Here is an 18,863-nt window from a genome sequence, read left to right on the forward strand (position 1 = left end):
ATATAGTAAAGATTATTGTTGCCTTTTCATAATGGTAAGAGCGCAAATTCTTTACCTGTTGTAACTATTGAAATTTAAAAAAAAAAAAAAAAAAAAAAAGGAAAAGAATAAGGGATCACATTATGGAATCCTTATGTTTAATTGTTTATTCCATGTTCAACTTTCTACCCAGGAATGTTTTGATAAAATATATCAAAATGAATGCAATTTTGGGAAGCTCCCTCAAGTTCTGTAGAATTTCGGTCCCTTCAGTAATTTTCTGTGTATTTTTGCTTCAGTGTAATAAATTGGAATTTCAGTTTTCTCTATATCAGACAAAGTTTTAAATTTCCACTTTTGCATTTCATTAATTGTAAATTTTCTGCTAGTAGGTGTACCCAATAGTCAATAAGTATTATGATATTTAATAAGCGACAATGTGCAGATTTTGACAAGGTATGTGCTACAAAAGTCGTTTGGTCCCAAAGTCACTGGATTGACTTGGATACAAAACATTCTGTACGTTGACCTTCCTTTCAATGGTCTCTCTCTCTCTCTCTCTCTCTCCCCCTCTCTCTTTGATGTATGCACTCACTTTCAAAGCATTTTAATGGATTCACTTGGAAAAAACTGCATCTGAACTATTATACATATGACATTTAGATGTGTCTCATTTTGATGTTATTTATAATGTTTGGTTTCCATTGGAAGAATCATTGTGAATCACTAGATTTCTTTTTTTTTTTTTTTTTTTTTTTTATAGGCACTAGATTTCGTTTTGTTGATTTAATATGTATATATTATGCATATGCTTGTGCTTTGTAAGAAAAATATTAGTGGCTAGTGCTGTGACTGAGGAATCACTCATTCCTGAACCATTCTAAGCCCTTTTATGTGCTAACAATACAGTGAGTTTGATATCAAATAAGTAATGAGTATTTGGAGGTTATGATAAAAGTATGTGTCATGATAAAAGAATCAAAATAAGCTAAAGTTATAATAAATGTAATTAAATGTGTTGAACATGCTCTAATGATAACAGTAGTTGGATGTAGCAAAATTTTTATGGTAGTGTAAAGTAAAATTGTTTGAGAGGTATTTTACACTAAAGACATTATTATACAATTGTTTGGACTCAAACATTTACTTCTAGAGTAGGGATTTCTTTGGTAGTCACCCTCCATATTTAATTATTATAGTGGATGAGACTATATGAGTGTTTAAGCCTCATATGTTTTTCCTAGCTCTAAGGAATCACTTATATGATAATATGTTCTTTTTTTAATATAAGTAATGTAAATTTTATTCAAATTATAAAAAGAGCCACCCAAGTATACGGGAAGTATATATTTGGGACCAAACAATCAAGTATTCAAATTATGGGCATCCATCAAATTGAAAATAGAAGAAATAGAATAACTTCCTATAATTATATCGACATCCAATTTGATAGTGTTTTAAAAAAGAGAAGTTTTGGGTTAGCAATTGTCCTTTTTGAGTTCTCAAAATTCTGTTTATTTCTCTCCTGCTAAATGCACCACATCAAGCAATAATAAGGGATAGCCATCCAGATGACACCAATACAATGACAACCAAATTAACTTTTCTTCCTAGAATGATTAGATGTTCCTAATTATAACTTATTTTTGACATAATTTATGAAGGGCTATCATAGTATAGGATAGCTAGGGCTTGATTCTTTGGTTTGGTAAAGGCTACAAGTTGGAACGTTGTGCTTGGTGTTGGGCTTAAGAGTGAGCTAGGTCTATTAAAGTTTCAAGTGGCTCACTAATTATTTAGATTAATTTAATAATATTTGTAAAATATTTTCTCTTTTACATAAAATTTTTAGTTAATTCAAGCGGTCATAATACTACCGAGCTAGTTCTATATAAGAATGTCAATCCTAGCTCACTCTGTATATGGGTCTCTTTCTTGGGTGGGTCACTTGGTCTTGGGTGTCTCTTTCTTCTAACGCTTTCTCTCTCTTCAGGTGTGAGTCCAGAATTGAGTTTTGACACAGACATATGGAGAAAGCTGTGTATGAAAGTAAACGTTAAGGGTGGGTTGCAGTATGAACGCTGTATTCTTAAGAGCAAAAGGCTTTTTGTACTTGCAATTGAGTTTTGAAGTTAAATTTAGTTGGAGTAGAATTTAATTTAACCTTTTTAGTAATATTTTTGAAACTTAGGTAATTGATTTTACCTAAAGTAAACTATATTGACAATTAATAAAATATAAATTGTTTTAATAATACAGTGGGGAAGCACTATGCAACGTGCATGCCATTATATTGAATAATAATTTATTGCTATTATATTTTTTTGAATAAACAGTAATAATTATTAAAATATACACAAAAATAGTAATATTAGTATTTTAAACTGGGTTTAAATACATTACATAATCAAAGTATAACTACAAAAGGGCCTAAGATTTGTAGTTGTAGACTGAGTTATAAATAACGGAAACTAACACACACAACCAATATGAGATAAACATCATTTTTTTTTAGTAAACAATAATACTTATTAGAATATATGAAAATAGTAATATTAGTGTTTTAAATCAGGTTTATATTTATGTCCATTGTACAAAGCCCTCATTTTTTTACAAGACTTTGGAAGAATTATGTTATAAGGATTTGGAAAGATTCTGTTAAGCAGTATTACTCTTACCCTTACCCCCAATATCTTGTATTTGCATTGAATAATAATATAATTTCAAATATAAAAAATGTTTATAACACAGCCAATATGTAAATCATTATGTAGATGTGAAACACCTAAATTTTTTACAATTAATATTAAAAAAATGTGGTTTCTCAAAAAAAAAAAAAAATATTAAAAAAAATGTGAGGCCTGAAATATAAAGTTTTACTCAAAACACAGTATTACTCAAACCACCACCCCCCCTCACATTTCAAAACTCAATTGCAAGTACAAAAAGCCTTTTGCTCTTAACTCTTAAGAATACAGAGTCATACTGCAACCACCATTAAACGTTTACCTTCGTACCCCCCATCCACGTGCTGGTGAGTTCTCTCTTGCTTCCTCTCTTTTCTCTCTTCTTCCTCGTCTCCTCTTCTCTTCCATTTCCGACCTCTTCTCCTCCGTCACTCTCAAACCCAATTAACTTTTTTTTAATCATATTTTGTGTGGGTGGTGCCTGTCCTTGGTGGTGGCTGGTGGCTGGCTTGAGCTTTGCAACTGCAAGTGAGTGATGGCCCGCACACTCTGTTCTCGTCTTTTCCATTTCCATTTGCAGCAACCGTCTGTTTCTCCAAGGTCTCATTCTGATAATTATATATATATATATATATATATATGCTTAGCTAATACGTATTAGCTTTCCTTTCTATTAGTTTCTTTGTCTTTTCTGTTTATAATCTTTGTTTACAGAATCTGAGAAACCCAATTTGTCTCTTTCTTTCAGATTATATATCCTTTCTGGAAGCGCCTCAAGATATCCCTTTAATTTGGGGGTTTTCCCGGCATTTCAAGGTTACTATTCCTCTTTTAAAAGTTCTATTTTTCACGGCTTCTGGGTTTTCCATTGTCACTGGTTTTGAATGATTTTCATTGTGTGTGTGAAAAAACCCATTAAGAGGTTTATGATTGTTGGTGAAAATCATGGCTGAAAGCTTGTGATGTTATGATATGTAGTCTATGTATTTGTGGTAAGTCCTTATAGAAGAACATTAGTTTGATTAGTTGAAAGTTACCCATTTCAAGACTTCTATTTGGGTGGTTTTGTGAGGTTCTACAGAGCAAACAAAACTATAATGGCTGATTAAATTGCTGAGGAGGTCTTCAAAGTTCAGATAGATATATGTCTTGGAGTAATCGGGTTTGAATGGCTGTCACCACAGCTCTCTGGTTTTGGTTTGTTAGCATTATAGAATATAAGTAGACTCTTAAGTGTAGAGTTTTTTTTTTCTTTTTAAATAAGTACCAATATTTAAGATATGTCTTTAGAAGCTAATATGCCATTTAATTTTGATTTCTTAAGAATTTAGGAACTTAATGCCCCACTAGTTAAGATCGGACTTTATGTCATTGTCATCAACAACTAGACCAAATTTATGATTCTTCTCTACTAATAACTGATGCGTGATAAGATGGATGCCATATATTTTTTTGACGTACAAATTATATGAAGGGGTTCTTGTAGTTTTCTTGTGAAAAAATAGAATCACATTCAATGAAAAAATACTCACTTTACCTCTCTCTCTCTCTGTGTTTCTCTCTGAGGAAAAGGTGAAATAGAAGAATATTATTTCATTGAATGAGAATGAATCAGAAAGTACAAAGTAGCTTTGCTTTTTTATGTACAAGCAAGCGTAAAAGAGAAAAACAAAAAAATAATAATTTCTAAAACTAATTGATCCGTGAATTAAGGAGTTAGTGGCTGCAAAAGCAGAAGTAGTTAATGCTCAATCACGTGTCTGCATCTGGTTGCTCCTTATCAACTAATCTCTGCTGCATCTTATCTTTACTAACCTTTTCCATGTGAACTTGACATGCCCCAACACTCTCAGTACTTTTCTTCTTATTTTTCTTCTTAATACTCCCCCTCAATGTAGCCACTGCTGCTGTGGTTGATTGGCTACCTTGAACCTCTATTGACTCTGCAGCAGGTTTGTAGATATCTATCATTCCTAACTTTGCTACCAACTTTGAAAAAGCTGGAAATCCCAGGGGTTTAGTAAATATGTCTGCATCTTGATTAACCCCTGCAATATGAAAAGTTTTGATGATGCCTCTCTGTATCTTTTCCCTAACCAAATGGCAATCTATTTCAATGTGTTTGCTGCGCTCATGGAATACAGGATTGGCAGCTATGTGAAGAGCTGCTTGATTATCACAATACAATAGTGCTGGCCTTTTTGTGTTCTACATGAAGATCCTTTAACAGCTGCTTCAGCCACACAATCTCACAAGTAGTTGAAGCCATGGCCCTATATTCAGCTTCTGCTGAACTTCTTAAAACAGTACCTTGCTTCTTTGACCTCCAGGAGATTAGAGACTCCCCTAGATAGACACAATAGCCTGTTATAGACCTACGAGTGTCTGGACATCCAGCCTATTCCGCATCACAGAATGCCTTTAAGTGCAAATCTGTATTGCTGGAAAGAAAAAGACCTTGCCCTGGTGATCCTTCGATGTACTGAACAATCCTAAAAGCTGCCTTCAGGTGTGGCTCTATTGGTTTACTGAGGTATTGGCTGAGCAAGTGTACTGCATATGTTATGTCTGGTCTAGTCATGGTAAGGTACATTAGCCTTCCAATAAGTCTTCTAAACTGTGTAGGATCCTTTAATAGAACCCCACTGGTTTTAGACAACTTAATATTTTGCTCCATGGGTGTATTGAAAGGCTTAGAACCAGCTAAGCCAGTGTCTTGTAAAATCTCTACTGCATACTTCCTTTGGTTTAGAGCTATTCCTGTCTTGCTTCTAGCTACTTCTATCCCAAGAAATATTGGACAGGTCCTAGGTCCTTGAGTTTGAACCTAGTGTCTAGCATGCCCTTCAAATGAGTAATATAGGACTTATCATTTCCAGTCAAGAGTATGTCATCCACATATACCAGCTGTGCCACAAAAACAGAACCTTTAGTAAAAGTAAAAAGTGAATAGTCAGCTTTAGATTGAACAAAACCCAATTCCAAGATAGCATTAGAAAGTTTGGCAAACCATTGCCTGGATGCCTGCTTAAAACCATACAAAGATTTGTTTAGTTTGCAAACTAAAGAACCTTGAGCACCATGAACAAACTCCCCCTTACCTTCTGTCTCCCCCTTGCTGTAAAACCCCAATGGAAGGGACATATAAACATCTTCAAGCAAGTCACTATGCAGAAATGCATTGTTGACATCAAGCTGAAGAATGTGCCATTGTTTCATAGCAGCTAAAGTAAAAACTAACCTCACAGTAATGAACTTAACCACAGGAGAGAATGTCTCATTATAGTCAATGCCTGCCTTCTGTGTATATCCTTTGGCCACTAACCTGGCCTTGTATCTTTCAATGGTGCCATCAGAGTGATATTTCACTTTGTAAACCCATTTTGAACCAATAGCAACCTTACCAGGTGGAAGAGGCACAACATACCAAGTATTGTTAGCTTCAAGAGCTTCAATCTCTGCCTGCATGGCATCCCTCCAGTGAGAAAATTTCACAGCTTCATGATAGAAAGCTGGTTCGGAGTTAGAATTGGAAATTGCTAAAGCAAAGGACTTGTACTTGGTTGAAAGTTTGGCATAGGTGAGATGACACCTAATGTCATAAGGCTGACCAGCATTGGGAACAAGAGCAGAAGACTTACATGAATAGTCTTGTAGGTAAATAGGGGTTTGTGAGATCTGGTAGACCTTCTAAGAGGTGGAGCTATGATGTCAGTAGGAATAGATGGCTGAGCTATGATATCATTAGAAACAGGAGCTGATTGTGTACTAGAAGAAGATATATCAGAAACAAAAGAATCATGAAGTTGATTAGGACTAGAGGCAATAGTAGGAGATGTAATAGGTGTATCAGTCTCAGGATGAACAATAGGAGCAGAATCCTGAATTGGAGAAGAGTCATCATACTCAAAATGCTCAGTAGTATCAAATATAGGATCAGATTCACAATCCAAAACAGGTTTATGAAAAACAAGGAAATCAGAATCTACCTGAACAGAAGCAGAGGCAAAGGGAAAAATTGTTTCATGAAAAACAACATCCCTTGAAATAAGGGAGGTATTGGTGTCAATATCTAGAACTTTATATCCTTTAATGCCAAATGGATAGCCTAAGAAAACACATTTTTTAGCTCTAGGAGCAAATTTGTGCCTATTATGAGAAAGAGTAGAAGCAAAACACAAACAACCAAAAACCTTTAAATGAGTATAGGAAGGTGGTTTTTTGAAAAGCATTTCATAAGGGGTTTTGTGACTCAAAGGGGAAGAAGGTAACCTATTAATCAGATAAGCTGCTGTCAACACACAATCACCCTAAAAATGTAAAGGCAGATTGGATTGAAACCTCAATGCTCTTGCTACATTTAAGAGGTGTTGATGCTTCCTCTCAACAACAGAATTTTGTTGTGGAGTTTGAACACAGCTCAACTGATGAATAATTCCTCTTTCTTGATAAAAAGATTTCATCACAAATTCAGCTGCATTGTCTGATCTAATGATCTTAACTTTGAGGTCAAATTGTGTTTCAACCATAGAACAAAAATTTCTTAAAATTGATTGACATTCAGACTTGAACCTTAAAAGATAAAGCCAAGTACATCTAGTGTAATCATCAACTATTGTTAAGAAGAATCTATAACCATCAACAGTGGGAATAGAAAAAGGACCCCAAATGTCAATATGTATTAAAGCAAAAGCACAATCCACAACATGCTGACTAGCAGGAAAAGGTAATTTCTTTTGTTTTGCCAAAGGGCAGACCATACAAGGTTCATTATTATTACAAGAAACAATAGGCACAGTTTTATTCAATATGTACAATTTCTGATCAAAAGGATGACCCAATCTGATGTGCCAAAGATCAGTTCGAACAGCTGATGCAATGGAAGGTAAAGGAGTAGTAATCTGAGAAGAGCACTGTGTTGCAGTGTCTTGAAGAAAGTAAAGTCCTTGAAGTTCTTTACCCAGACCAATCATCTTCCAGTGAAGAAGGTCCTGGATAAAACACATATCACCAAGAAAGATGAAACAAGAAGTCAAGGACTTGACCAATTGACTAATAGAAATGAGATTGAAGTGAAAAGTAGGAACAACCAAGACATTTTCAAGGATTAAATGTTCTGAGATAATGACAGTGCCAATGTGACTTACTAATGCAGTCTCTCCATTAGGTAATTGAACATAAGCTTCTATAGCGGAAGTTATGGTAGATAGGATAGTGACAGAATGAACAAAATGATCACTAGCTCCAGTATCCAATATCCAAGTATTGGCAAAAAAGGCTAGAATGAACTAATGTTCTTTTGCATTCCTCATGAAGAACCATAGAATACACCTTATTCAGATCAGGCATTGGTTCAGCCATGAGGACTTGAGTTCGAATTGCAGCATAGTTCTCATTCAGTCCCATTAAGAACTTCATTACACAATCTTTCTCAAAATTTTCAGTCAAAATCCTCATTGCTCCACAAGAACATTCAGGCAAAGGATCACAATTCATCAATTCATCTGAAAGTGTCTTGAAATTAGTGAAGTAATCACTCACCAAAAGATTGTTCTGAGAAATGTGAGAAATTGCCTTCTGCAGTGAGTAGATCCTGGTGGCATTCCCTTGAGCAAATCTGTGCTTCAGATCCAACCAGACCTGCCTAGCAGTCTCGTTGTACATCACACTAGATTTGATGTTCTTGTTCACAGAGTTGTATATCCAAGAAAGAACCATTGTGTTTGCAAGAGTCCAAGCTTTGTACAGTGGAGAATTGGCTTCTGGTTTGCTGATAACACCATTGATGAACTCAATTTTGTTCTTGGCAGTGAGAGCAATAACCATTGCTCGTGACCAGGATGGATAATTGATACGTCCAATCAAAAGCTCAGTGACCACGATAGAACCAGGATTATCACCACTCTTCAAGCAGTATGGATTGGGATTCAATTCATTAGAATCCGAAGAATCCACTGGATCTGGAACAAGATTCGAAGAGGCTTGATCAGCGGAAGCCATTGTTACAGCTCTGATACCATGAAAAAATAGTATCACATTCAATTAAAAAACACTCACTTTACCTCCCTCTCTCTCTCTCTCTGTTTCTCTCTGAGGAAAAGGTAAAATAGAAGAATATTATTTCATTGAATGAGAATGAATCAGAAAGTACAAAGTAGCTTTGCTTTTATATGTACAAGCAAGCGTAAAAGAGAAAACAAAAAAAAAATAATTTCTAAAACTAATTGATCCGTGAATTAAGGAGTTAGTGGCTGCAAAAGCGGAAGTAGTTAATGCTCAATCACGTGTCTGCATCTGGTTGCTCCTTATCAACTAATCTCTGCTGCATCTTATCTTTACTAACCTTTTCCATGTGAACTTGACATGCCCCAACACTCTCAGTACTTTTCTTCTTATTTTTCTTCTTAATATCTTGTTCTAACTCACAGTTGCAACAAGGATTTAGTTTTCACATTGTCTGCTGTTGTTCTCTGGTATGCTAAATTCATCCACAATATATTGAATATTTTGCAGCATCACGAGCCTATGCTCGAGGCGGGCGCAAACATTATGATCTTTTTGGCAATGGAAAGCTGGGTGATGAAGATTTCAGAAAAACATGGAAGAAAGAGATGGATGAAGATACTTCTCTGTGGACAGGGAGTGAAGATGAAAGAGATGATGAAAAAGATCCTAAAAGTTGTCTTGAAGAAGAAATTCGGAGAGTGAGACAGCAGGCAAAGGAACATTCTGACCTAATTGATGCCGATGACAGTGATGAATTAAGAAGTATATGGTCTGGAAGTGATGAGGAGAAGACGTTGTGGACTGGTAGTGAGGGTGATGATGACGACGATATTCCCACAGAAGCCTACCCAAATGAAAGTAGTGATAAGTACATAGACAAATTGTTTGAGTTTGAGGAAATGCCCAAATATCGAACAATCTCCGAATTATTGAAAGCTGAAAATGAACCAGAAGAGTTGTCCCCAGGAAAGCAAGCTAGGAAAATTGCAGTTGGAAATGCCTTGAAAAAATTGAAGAAAGGTCCAGATGGGCGTTACTCCAATGTGTGGGAGGTCATGAGTGATATGGATATTCTAATTGGAGCATTTGAAAGGGTTGTTTCTGGACCAGAGTACACGGAGCTTAGACAGGGAGGGCCTAAGAAATTAAATATGCAGTTCTTTAAGGATATACAAGCTCGTATGAGAGATCAAAATTACAAGTTCTCACCTGAGTTAAAGCTGAAGCCGAAGAGCAAATTAGTTTCAAGAAAGAAGTGGCAGAAAGCACAGTCTAGAAGGAGGAAAGCACAACAGCGTTAAGTTGTATTTGTTTCCTTTCGGCACTAATGTGAGTTAAATGTATTATATGAGGTGCTTTTCAAATGTTCAAATCTGTAATCATAGGTACTTTATTTTTTTTTTAATTAGTAATTATAGTTTTACTTAGTTCGTAAGATTATCCTCCAATATTATAATTATACATATAATCCATGCACCTGAGTTTCTTCAATGCACCTGATTTTATAATTATTCATAAAATTGATAAACACATTAAGTCTTTTGTTTTTTGTTTTAGTTTCCGAAGGGTGACAAGGCATTCAATGCTAATTGCATTTACTGCATTATTGGCTAGAATCTGATAATGATGACTAATTTTTCAAGTAACAAATCTGGAATATGAAACTGTCCTAAAGAATTAAGAGGAATGCGCAACCAAGTTTAGTCACCACCTGCTCAATGCTCACTTGCAAATACGACTAGAGTCCAAATCCAAAATTCTTGACCTCCAAATGACAATGTTGAAAATAGAATATCACATCATCCCTGAAATAATAGTAATAAAAGAAAATAATATTAAGAATAGCCATTGATGTGCCAGTGGAGGCCTCTACTCACAAGAATAGCTATTGAGGTTATTGTCAAAATTTTAGTATGAAAACCAAATTCATTCTTGGTTTATTATTTATATTGATTACATTAGTTGGTTTACATAATATACATGTTTTAAATTATACAAGAAATGTTATAAAAAATTGTATGCATATCAAATACTAGAAAACATTCTCAAGCACATTTTCAAGGTTGTTACCAAACACCGGAAAATGAGATAGTTTTCTAGAAAATGCTTTTTGAAAAATGAATCATTTTCTAGAAAATATTAATGCTGAAACAAACAGAGTGGAAAACTATTAATTTGTTGTGGTTGGTCTCTCACTTTTTTCCTTTTTAAAAGTCCATGTTGTTCAGGTACTAAATTTATGGATCCCTCGCTTTTGTTTTTTAGCCCTTCTGATTGATTTCTCATATTCCCAAAAATCCCTCCAAACAAATCTCTAAGCAGAAACCAATGGCTTTCTAAAGTGGGTATGTTTCGTATATGAGAAAATTCAAATAGTTTTTATATGTGTTTTGTTTGATTCTTTGTTTTGTTTCAATATGTTAAGTTTTGAAAATATGTATCTTTTCGTTTGGTGCTTAAGCAAAAAATGTTATTTATTGTTCAAGCAAAAAATGTTGATTATTATTATGAATGTTATATAATGAATTTGATAGTTGAAACATTATGGTTGACAACAATATTTTTTTAAAGAAATTAATACTAATGAAGTTGTTTTATTAATTGGGATTTAAAAAATAATTTTGAAATCTATGTTTAAATTTAGTATCTCAAGTTCTGTTGATGCTAGAATCATGTCAAAGACTAGTACTTGTATACATAGGGTGTGTTTGGATAGAACTTATTTTGCTGAAACTGAAAACTGAAAACTGAAAACACTGTAGCAAAATAATTTTTAAATGTGTGAATAGTATTGTGGGACCCATTTTTAATGAAAAAATTGATAAAAAATGAAATTTGTGGGTCCATGAACAGTGCACGGACCCACTGATTGACAGAAAAGTCAAAAAATCAGGGCCAAACAGTACCAAACAGTACTCGCTTGTCTCCTGAAAGTCTGAAACGCGTGTAGAAAAGAAAAAAAAAAAAAAAAAAAAAAAAAAAAAAAAGCAAAACGCAAAACGCAAAACGCAAAAGTAAACGTGGATCCAAACCAAGCCATAGATGATTACATTGGTTATGTGATCTAGGTATTTCTCTTCCTAATTTAACCTTAGAATTGGTTGTATCTAGTGTTCAAAACTCCCACTCTTTGTAGGGTCTGTGAAATGTCATGGTAGGTAACCTTACCTCCAAATTTTTTGGCAAGGTTGATCGTTGAACTCAAACCGATGACCTAACGCCTTTAATGAAAGGCATTTGTCATTACACAATACTTCATCTCTAAGTATCCAAATTAAGATGTTCTAACAAAATTTAACAATTAAAAAAAAAAAAAAAAAAAAACAAAACCTAGTCCTATAGTTGCCAATATTTGTTTTACAATATTGATCAATGTTATCAATTTGAAATTTTGGTTAAAATGACCTTATATTTTTTCATCACAGAGAAAATGATTCCACCAATAAAATAAATTAACCATCAAGATTCAAGATAGTTAGAGTTTCTATTATCAGGAGTGGACGTCATAGGTTGAAACTCTCTCAAAAAAATGGTTAGAGTTTAAAAGCTTTTTTAATTTTGTTTTTCTCTTTTGCAAATATCATAAAAAGGTTGTAATTATTGCACCATCAAACTTCATATGAAGTTAACTCGTATATATGAAGATATTCTTTATAGTCATGTTAATTCAAAAAATCTTACTTGTGATATCAATGATTGATTTATTTTGCCAAGTACGAGTTTTTATATATATATATATATATATATTTTTTTTTTTTGTGAAGAAGTTGTATACGATATTTAATTTCTTTCACTCTTTGGCAAAAATTTAAGGGGAAGTTTCACGTAGCCTGAAATTGCTACATTGGTGAATGTGAAAGAAGCATTAAAAGCTAATTAGAGTTTTGAATCCCACGAAAGGGATTTCAAATGGATTTTTTGAAAACCACTTTTTGATATGCTTTTGGCTTGTAAAAATTATTTCGGTTGGACCGATTTGTAACATCTTAGCATTAATTTTCTATTTTTTTCAAAAAATAAAAAAATATGTACTACTTAACAATTTAGCAATTTTATATGGTCCATTTTCATTTTACCATTCTAATTCAAAAAATAAATTATTTATGTACTGTTTGTTCCAATTCATAACCGAAAAATAATACAAATTTTTTAAAAGGATTATTATTTATGTACTTACCTCTTGCTCATAAGAAAAAAAATAGAAATCTTTAAAAATGATTATAAACTTTTCATTATTATTTTATAATTCTGTAGTTACAACAATGGGGGAAGGGGGATTCAAATTTTTGTTCTTTTAATAAAAGAGAACAAGTTATGCATTTAATTATAAGAATTTGTTAAAAAAAAAAAAATAGAAGAAAAATTGGATATTTTTTTAAAAAAATATCTCCTTCCATATTGCCTAGTCTTAACAAATTTCAAAAGCTACTAGACTTGTCTGTATGACATTGAATTATAAGCTAGGGTTTTTAAATTTAGCTTTTATGTGTAGCTTTTTATCAAAGTGAAACTCATTGTTATTTGTAAAAATTATTAAAAGCTAAATCGCAATGCACTTGAATAAAGAGAGTAGCAGATATTAGATTGTGTAACAAATAAATTAACCTCATTAACTTTTTCTTAGTAACAAAGTATATAGTTAGGTGGAATCGTAATTAATAAGAAGTGATTACTTCAATTTGGACAATTATTATTATTTATTTATTGTTGGAATTAGACCATTTAGAAATATTAAGGAAGCCTTAGTTATTAAAGGCTTCTAAAAAAAGAAAAAGATGCCAGATTTAAAATTTACTACTCATAGCAATTAATACAAAGAATAATAATGCTAGAGATACAAATTTTTTTACAAACTATTGATGTGATGAGTAATTATTAGTAAATGAAAAAATGATATAATAATGGACCAATAAGAAGTTGATTACAATAATATTTTGTAAAAATATTATAAAATAATTTGTATCTATAACATTACTTTAATAAAAAACAATAAATCATTTAGTATTCTAAAGACACTAATTAACATTTCTCAATAACAATTATCAATAATAAAAAAAAGCAATTACCTACGAGAAACTATAAATGATAAAAGCTGGGGTCCAACCACTTAGAATATAGGATTTTCCACTTCCATCTGACAGAACACGTGACAATAAAAAAAAAGAAAAAACTATTCTTTCTATTTAAAATATAATATACCTACGTACTACTAATTTTAGTAACCTTCTCACCTTCATGCATTAATGCTTCTGCTCTTCTTCCTCTAGCTACCACCATTGTCAAGTCTTCCCAATTTCAACTCTGACTCTCATCTTCTCCAATCTTCCAAATCCTACATCACATCAAGAGAAAAGAAAGATTGTTACTCTCTCTCTCTCTCTCTCTCTCTCTCTCTTAACCCAGCCAAGGTTGCTGAAACAATCACCTTTACGAAGCCGCACCAACTAGTGTCGTGTCTTCTTTCCCAACGATTCCTTTTGCTTTTCTCTCAACACCAACTGCACTGTCGCCGGGGCCACTGCCCAGTAAGTTTTCTTTTTTTCTCTCTCTGTCATTTTTTTAATTGATTTATTTTAATGAGCTCGATCGGTTTGGTTGCTGGGAAAAAAGAAGGAAAATAAGCTCTGTTTTGTGTGTTTCGTGGATTGTGTTGATTTGTTTTCTTTCAGAAGCTATGGCATTTATGGGTTTTTCAGATTTTTTGGGTCTGTGGTCTGCTTGGCTTTTATTCTCGAGTTGTACTCTGTAGCCTATAACAATACAGTCATGTTTAATTTAGCTCTTGTATTGATGTTTCAATTTTGAATGAAAAGATTACCGTAATATTATATATATAATGAAAAATGGAAAAACCCATATGACTTGTGCCAAATAATCCTTCAAAGAAAATAAAGGTTTTTTCTTTCATCAATATCTCACTTTTAAACAGATTAATTCCCATCAAGTTGTTAAATTTAACATTAATATTCGATGGTGGAGTGGATCTTGCCAGCTAATGTCGAATTACAGTGTTGATTGCGAATGTTTCTATAGCTGGGGTTGAATAATTGCTATGTATGGGATGTCTAAAACAACAACAACAACCAAGCCTTAAACCATAGTTTAGGTTGGGATTTCTACAGTTGGCCTTTATATTCAATTGCTGCAGAAGGTGTTGAGCCTCAGGTGTCCTTTTGGTATAAACACATTATTGGAAAGTTGGGTCTGTATGTCATTAGTTTTTTGTCAAATGACTCAAATGACACTTTGTATGGGAAAACTTAATTTAATTTGTTTATTGTTAACTTTCACACGCACTAGAGCCGAGGGTCTTCAACCTATGATCTAACCTTCTTCATTCCAGTTCAATGACTGGAAGGCTCACATCAATCTGATAGGAAAGGTTGCCAATGTTGACCTAATCTCTAAATTTTGGCCCTACTCCATTTCATAGACACTTAACACATCAGCTACTTGATTGCATTCTTCCCTTGTTGCCCTACTAAATATAACATTGTCATCGGCAAAAAACAAATGGGAGATTGTGGGTGCTCCGCTCTTTACCGCAACACCATGAAGAAGACCTTCCATTTCTTTTTTCCTCAATAGGGCGGATAATCCTTCTCCACACAAAAGGAAGAGGTATGGTGAGATGGGTTCTCCTTGCCTTAGCCCCCTAGTAGGAGTGATGGATCCTTTCGGCAACCCATTAATAAGAACTAAATAAGTCACTGTGGACACACACATCATCACAAGAGCAATCCATCTTTCGTGGAATCCCATTTTCCTTATCATCGCCTCAAGATAACCCCACTTCGCACGGTTGTATGCTTTACTCATATCTAGTTTTATTGCCATCAAGCCTTCTTTGCCTTTCCTTCTTTGATCAATTGAATGCATCATCTCAAAGGCTAGTAGCACTTTATGCTTCACCAATCACTACCGATAGAACTCTCTTGAGTCTATTTGCAAGGACTTTAGCCATTAGCTTGTAAACCATATTGCACAAACTAATAGGACGGTACTTCGTCACCTGTTGGGGATTTTTTGTTATGGGGATTAAATAGGTGTATGTTTCATTGATTCTTTCAAGCATGATCCCCGAGTTTAGGGCCTGCAATACACAGTGTGAAACACTAGGTCCCACAATATCCCAATATTTCTGGTAGAAAATAGGGGATAAACCATTCGGGCCTAGGGATTTGGTAGGGTACATTTGGTTGAGTGTCGTCCACACTTCTTCACTTTTGAATTCCTTCAGTAATTCTTTGTTCATATCCACCGAGATCCTTTTTTCCACAGCCCCTACACTCTCGGCAAAGCTCTCAGGATGGTCTGAACTGAAAATTGATTCAAAGTAATTCAGTATAATATCTTCAGTGGCCTTTTTTGAGTCATGCCAGTCCCCATTTGAGTCCATAATGCCTTCACTCTTGTTTTTCCTTCATCTTTGACTTGCCATAGCATGGAAAAAATTGGTATTCCTATCCCTCTCTTTCAACCATAGAACTCTTGATCGTTGATTCCATATCACTTCCTCCTTGGTGTGAAGTTTGTTTATTTCCATTCTTAATTCTTGGATTTCTTCTTCGGTCTCATGGAGCAAATTAAGCATGTCTAGTTGTTGGAGCTTTTCCTTTTACTTTTTAAGAAGTTTATTCACATTGCCGAACACCCTCTTATTCCACCCTTGGAGTTGTTGTTGGCATCTTCTAATTCTTTCTTGGATTGGAAGGGTTGAGTCATCACGGTATGGGTCCCAAGCTAATTCAATTTCTTCCTTACACCTTGCTTCTCTTGTCCATATCGCTTCAAAGAAGAACGCTTGCTTGTTTTCCTATGGGGCTTACTACTCTTCAGTCCAAGCACCAAGAGACAATGGTCAGAGGCAGCCATAGAGATGTGATGTGCTATCATATTAGGAAATCCTTCCTTCCATGATTTGTTTGCAAATATCCTATCTAGCCTCACTAGGGTCCTCTAGTCTCCAAATCTCCATTGCACCATGTATATTTTTGCCCCACAAAACCCAAATCAAGGAGGCCACAACGGCTCACAATTTCCCTAAAAGCCTCCATCTGACTTGCCTCTCTATCCCTCCAGCCCAATTTTTGATTAGGATGAACTATCTCGTTAAAATCCCCAAAAATCACCAAAGGTAAACTAGCTTGTGCGTGTAGCGTTTTAATTAATTCCCATGAACTAAACCTTATCCTAGCATCTGGGTGACCATAGAATCCTGTTGCTCTCCAATTTTTTTCCATTCTCTTCCTCACACACTACAACATCAATATGAGAGTGAGAGCATCTTTTGAAAGTTACCCTTTTTCCTTCACGCCACAACATTGCAAGACCTTTGCTTCTTCCATCACTCGGCACCATGATTCCTTGAGTGTATTCCAGCTTCTGTTGCAAACCTTTAATTCGACTTAGGCTTTCCTTGGTCTTTGCGAGAAAGACCACCATTGGGTTCCTCGTCTTCACCCCATCAGTGAGGGATCGAACTGCCGAGGTGAAACCCATTCCTCGGCAATTCCATGCTAGGATGATCATTTGGCTTGGCAGTGTTGCTCTGCAGCCACCGCCTCTCTGCCAACCTTGTCTGTACTACCATCACTCACACCATTCACTTCCTATATATTTCCGTCGTAGGTTTTCTTCGCTTTCTCTCTGCCTTTACACTTCTTGGTTTGTATTGTGTTTAGATCAAGCTCCATCAAAGGGATTAGGCCTTAACTTTTAGCTCCAGCCAATCCTTTCATCTCAACCGGCGCAGTGGGCTTGTTTTATCTTGCCATTCTTTTCCAGTGCCCACTTTTTGGGCCCAAAACCTTAGCTTGCCAACCTTTGTTTGGTTCAAAAGTCATAGCGAGTGGGCTTGTGTTCTCCATGGCCCAGTCCTGGCCTGCTACTCCCTCCCCTAAACCATTTGTATTTTAAATTTTCCCATCAGGATTCTCCTTCGCGCCTTCACTCGTCGTTTTCTCCCACTGCATGGCTTCAGCATCTTTCTCTTTTGCAAGAGTTGTCTCCATGACGTGGGTGCTAAGTATAGTTAAAGGTTTGTCAACCTTTTTGCCTTCCTCTTTGATCTTCCCTCTTTCATGAAACTCTGCCTGGTTTTTGTCTTTAGCCTTTGTTTTCTCGATACAATGAGACTTGCTTTTGGCTGCCGGGGAATTCGTCTCTGCCATTGGACCTCCACCGAGCTTCGCCTTTTGTCCTGCATCTTCCCTCCCTTCTGGCGACCCTACAGGTGCTCCTCCTTTAGTGGTCTCTTCCATTCTTTTTTCTACCCACCCTTTTCCTTCCCTAAAACCACTATCATACCCATATCGTCTTCCTTGTTCCCCTCGCATCCAGGCACCATATTGCATAATCCCCTTTCCGTCATCACCCACTTCCCTATTCTCCATTTCCATGCATTCTTTCTCTCCATGGTCAAGCATACCACAAACATAGCAAAAATTAGGGAGGCGCTCGTATTTGAAGAATGCCCATCGCCCTCCATCTTCTTCTATTGATACTCTTTTTCCCTTGATCAATTTCTCTGATGTATCCACTTGAACTTGCACCTGAAGATATTTGCCCCACTATACCCCTATCTTTGGCACATCGACTTCCATAACTTCTCCACCTGTCCTACCTCTCTAGTCATACTCTTGAGTGGCAAATTGTAAATTTGTACCCAAAAGGGTGACCATTTCATCGTGATGTCCTTAGGAACCAATTCCCCTTCAAAATCCCGCAGTAATATCAACTGCATCTCATAACTCCACGGTCTCATCTCCATAATTTTCTTCTTGTCTTGGCTGTCTCCAAATTCCACCAAGAACAAATTATCTTCGATCTCCAATATCTGCATTACTTTATTAGGTTTCCAGAGCATCCATGTATTTTTCTTCAATGCCTGAATATTAATACAACATTGTGTAAGTATCTTCATTACCATGCAGTTCTTTCCTAGTTCCTTTGCTATCTTCGTGTTGTCTCGCCCTAGAGTTATGCCATCGTCCTCTTCCTTCGTGACCGTTAGCCTTTTCCACGTCTCTTCAAGCTCCTCTGCCATTTTTAGGATACCCCACTATCATCCTAGAGGGGCGAGGGGGTACTCAATTGACCTCACTACTAGGGAGATCACTCTACTCTTGCAAGGATGCAAGACACTACTTTGCCATTACGTGCGTGGGAGCACGAGAGCACAATTGTGTA

The 18,863-nt window shown here is 35.3% G+C and overlaps 1 protein-coding gene across 1 annotated transcript; it reads left to right on the forward strand.

Moving 5' to 3' along the window:
- The first annotated feature begins 2,887 nt into the window (after positions 1–2,887).
- On the forward strand, positions 2,888–10,107 carry LOC126726415 (uncharacterized). The gene is made up of 3 exons (XM_050431683.1): positions 2,888–3,266; positions 3,415–3,482; positions 9,180–10,107. The coding sequence occupies exons 1-3, from the start codon at positions 3,202–3,204 to the stop codon at positions 9,971–9,973; spliced, it is 927 nt and encodes a 308-aa protein (XP_050287640.1). The 5' UTR covers positions 2,888–3,201; the 3' UTR covers positions 9,974–10,107.
- The last annotated feature ends 8,756 nt before the right edge of the window (positions 10,108–18,863 follow it).

Source organism: Quercus robur, chromosome 5 (genome assembly GCF_932294415.1).
Source record: "Quercus robur chromosome 5, dhQueRobu3.1, whole genome shotgun sequence".
Lineage (NCBI taxonomy): Eukaryota > Viridiplantae > Streptophyta > Magnoliopsida > Fagales > Fagaceae > Quercus > Quercus robur.